At 27.9% G+C, this 1,976-nt stretch overlaps 1 protein-coding gene across 1 annotated transcript; it reads right to left on the bottom strand.

The window, feature by feature from the left end:
* Window positions 1-437: 437 nt before the first annotated feature.
* On the bottom strand, window positions 438-1,223 carry LOC108686029 (ATP synthase subunit epsilon, mitochondrial-like). The gene is made up of 3 exons (XM_018191071.1): window positions 1,114-1,223; window positions 741-871; window positions 438-521 (listed from the first exon to the last, which is right to left on the bottom strand). The coding sequence occupies exons 1-3, from the start codon at window positions 1,140-1,142 to the stop codon at window positions 508-510; spliced, it is 174 nt and encodes a 57-aa protein (XP_018046560.1). The 5' UTR covers window positions 1,143-1,223; the 3' UTR covers window positions 438-507.
* Between the last annotated feature and the right edge of the window lie 753 nt (window positions 1,224-1,976).

Below are 1,976 nucleotides of genomic sequence, written 5' to 3'. Positions count from 1 at the left end.
TGAATATTATAAATTTTAAAGAGGATAAGATTTATTAATAAACATGAAGATAAAATATTAATTGGCTTTAAAGAAGAATTTTAATTATTGTTAACATTTATAAGGTCATATCTATTCAAACAATATCTTGTAACATAAACAATAAATATTGAATACAAGAATTTCTTTCGTGCTGTTAGTATATTATTTAAAATATATTATTTAAAATTATGAAATATGGATATAACACAGAGAATAATTGTTAGATTCTTTTATACACACAGCAATGAGAAATAACATCGAATTGATGTTGAATTGATAATTTTGGTGTTAAATCAACACATTGGTTATTTCTCACTGAATAAGAGGTAATGGAAAACTGCTAATTATACACAATCATCAAGTGCAAAGGCAAATAAATGCTTTTTCTATAATAAGTTGTCACACCTGTTAAAAATTATATTGAAGACATTATTAAAAACATTTTTTAATGATAGATTCCAAACATTCACTTACTGATCATTACGATCACATTTTTTCAGCTGTAATAAAATATTTAAATATTTAAATTAAAAATTGTATGTATAACAAAAGTATAATAAAAGAATAAAGAATATATAAATTCTACACAATATAAGTATCTAAAGAAATAGTAGAAATGATATGATATAAATGACAGAATAGAATCGTTGCAACGATTACATTTCTCTTCATTAATAATAAATTCGAGAATGAAATAATAAATCCGAAGGCATACGTACTGATGGCTTTCCCATCTTTCCATTCAGTGAACTTCACATTAACTTCATCACGTTTAGCAGCCTCTACCCTCAAGTCGACTTTCAAGGCTTGCCTGACTAACCTAGCTGCAATTTGAGAGTATTGGATGTAACTGTAACAAGATAAAGGGATAGAAAATTCGTATATATTCTCCAAGTATATATTCTCCAATTTTTACAATATTTTGTTATCCACAAGCAACAATTAATATTGAACAAAAATAAAATTTTATATTGATTAACGATCAGATGACAATTCGATTACATAATGCGATTCTAATGTAAGATTATATCATATACTTGACATACATCAAGAAAACATGTAAAATACGGAGGATAGTAATAATTTCCTTACTTCAATCCTGCCTGTCTCCACGCTGACATTTTTTTCGATTAATTATATTCGGTAAAGGATGAAAATTTTAACAAACACACTGCAACCTACAACCTGCAACACACGACAGATTGCAGTGCCAACTGTAGCAAATACTTGTACTATTGTGAACTACAGTATAACCAGTAGGGACACTCCGTGTCGCAGCCACATGAGTATGCGCCATGTTAACGTTTGAAAAATCCAGGATGGAAAGAGGATATAATGCGATAGTTATCCATTGTTTTACTCTAAAAAACATAATTAAGGATGTCGTGTAAACGTAGTCAATGTAAAAATCTTATCTTTTTTCACAAAATTACATTTGATTATGTTTAATTAAGTTAACCTAACCTAACCTAGCATAAACTACTTACTTTTTGTTAAATTATAAAAACTTATCTTACGATATCTTTGGAATAACAAAAAAAAGTGCATTGTAAATTTTTACTGTATTGTTTAATACGTAACATAACTTTTCTTTTTTTTTATCCATTTTTTAGAAATATTTATGGCGCAGCTCTTAAATTGTCTTCTTTTGCCACGGATATCTACTCCATGGGATCTGTAATATGTACGTTCTTGTCATCTTGCATTTCATTGGATCGGCCCAAAACAAAAGCTGCACAGCCATACCTGCGCGAACATGCATTTTTTCGCTGAATGTCTCTACTGGTTATACTGTGTGGTTAGAACTATAATAAACAGAATTATTAATCCGTATTGTTATTTAACATACGAAAAAAAGATTAGATAGAAATAAAAATTTGGTCTTAAACAATTTCACTTGAATTATAATGATTATAATATAGATTAACTTTAATCTCGGTTTAATTTATTCTCTT

The sequence above is a fragment of the Atta colombica genome, unplaced genomic scaffold (genome assembly GCF_001594045.1).
Source record: "Atta colombica isolate Treedump-2 unplaced genomic scaffold, Acol1.0 scaffold163, whole genome shotgun sequence".
Lineage (NCBI taxonomy): Eukaryota > Metazoa > Arthropoda > Insecta > Hymenoptera > Formicidae > Atta > Atta colombica.
The sequence above is the reverse complement of the archived record's forward strand: the minus strand, read 5'-3'. Positions and strand labels throughout refer to the sequence as shown.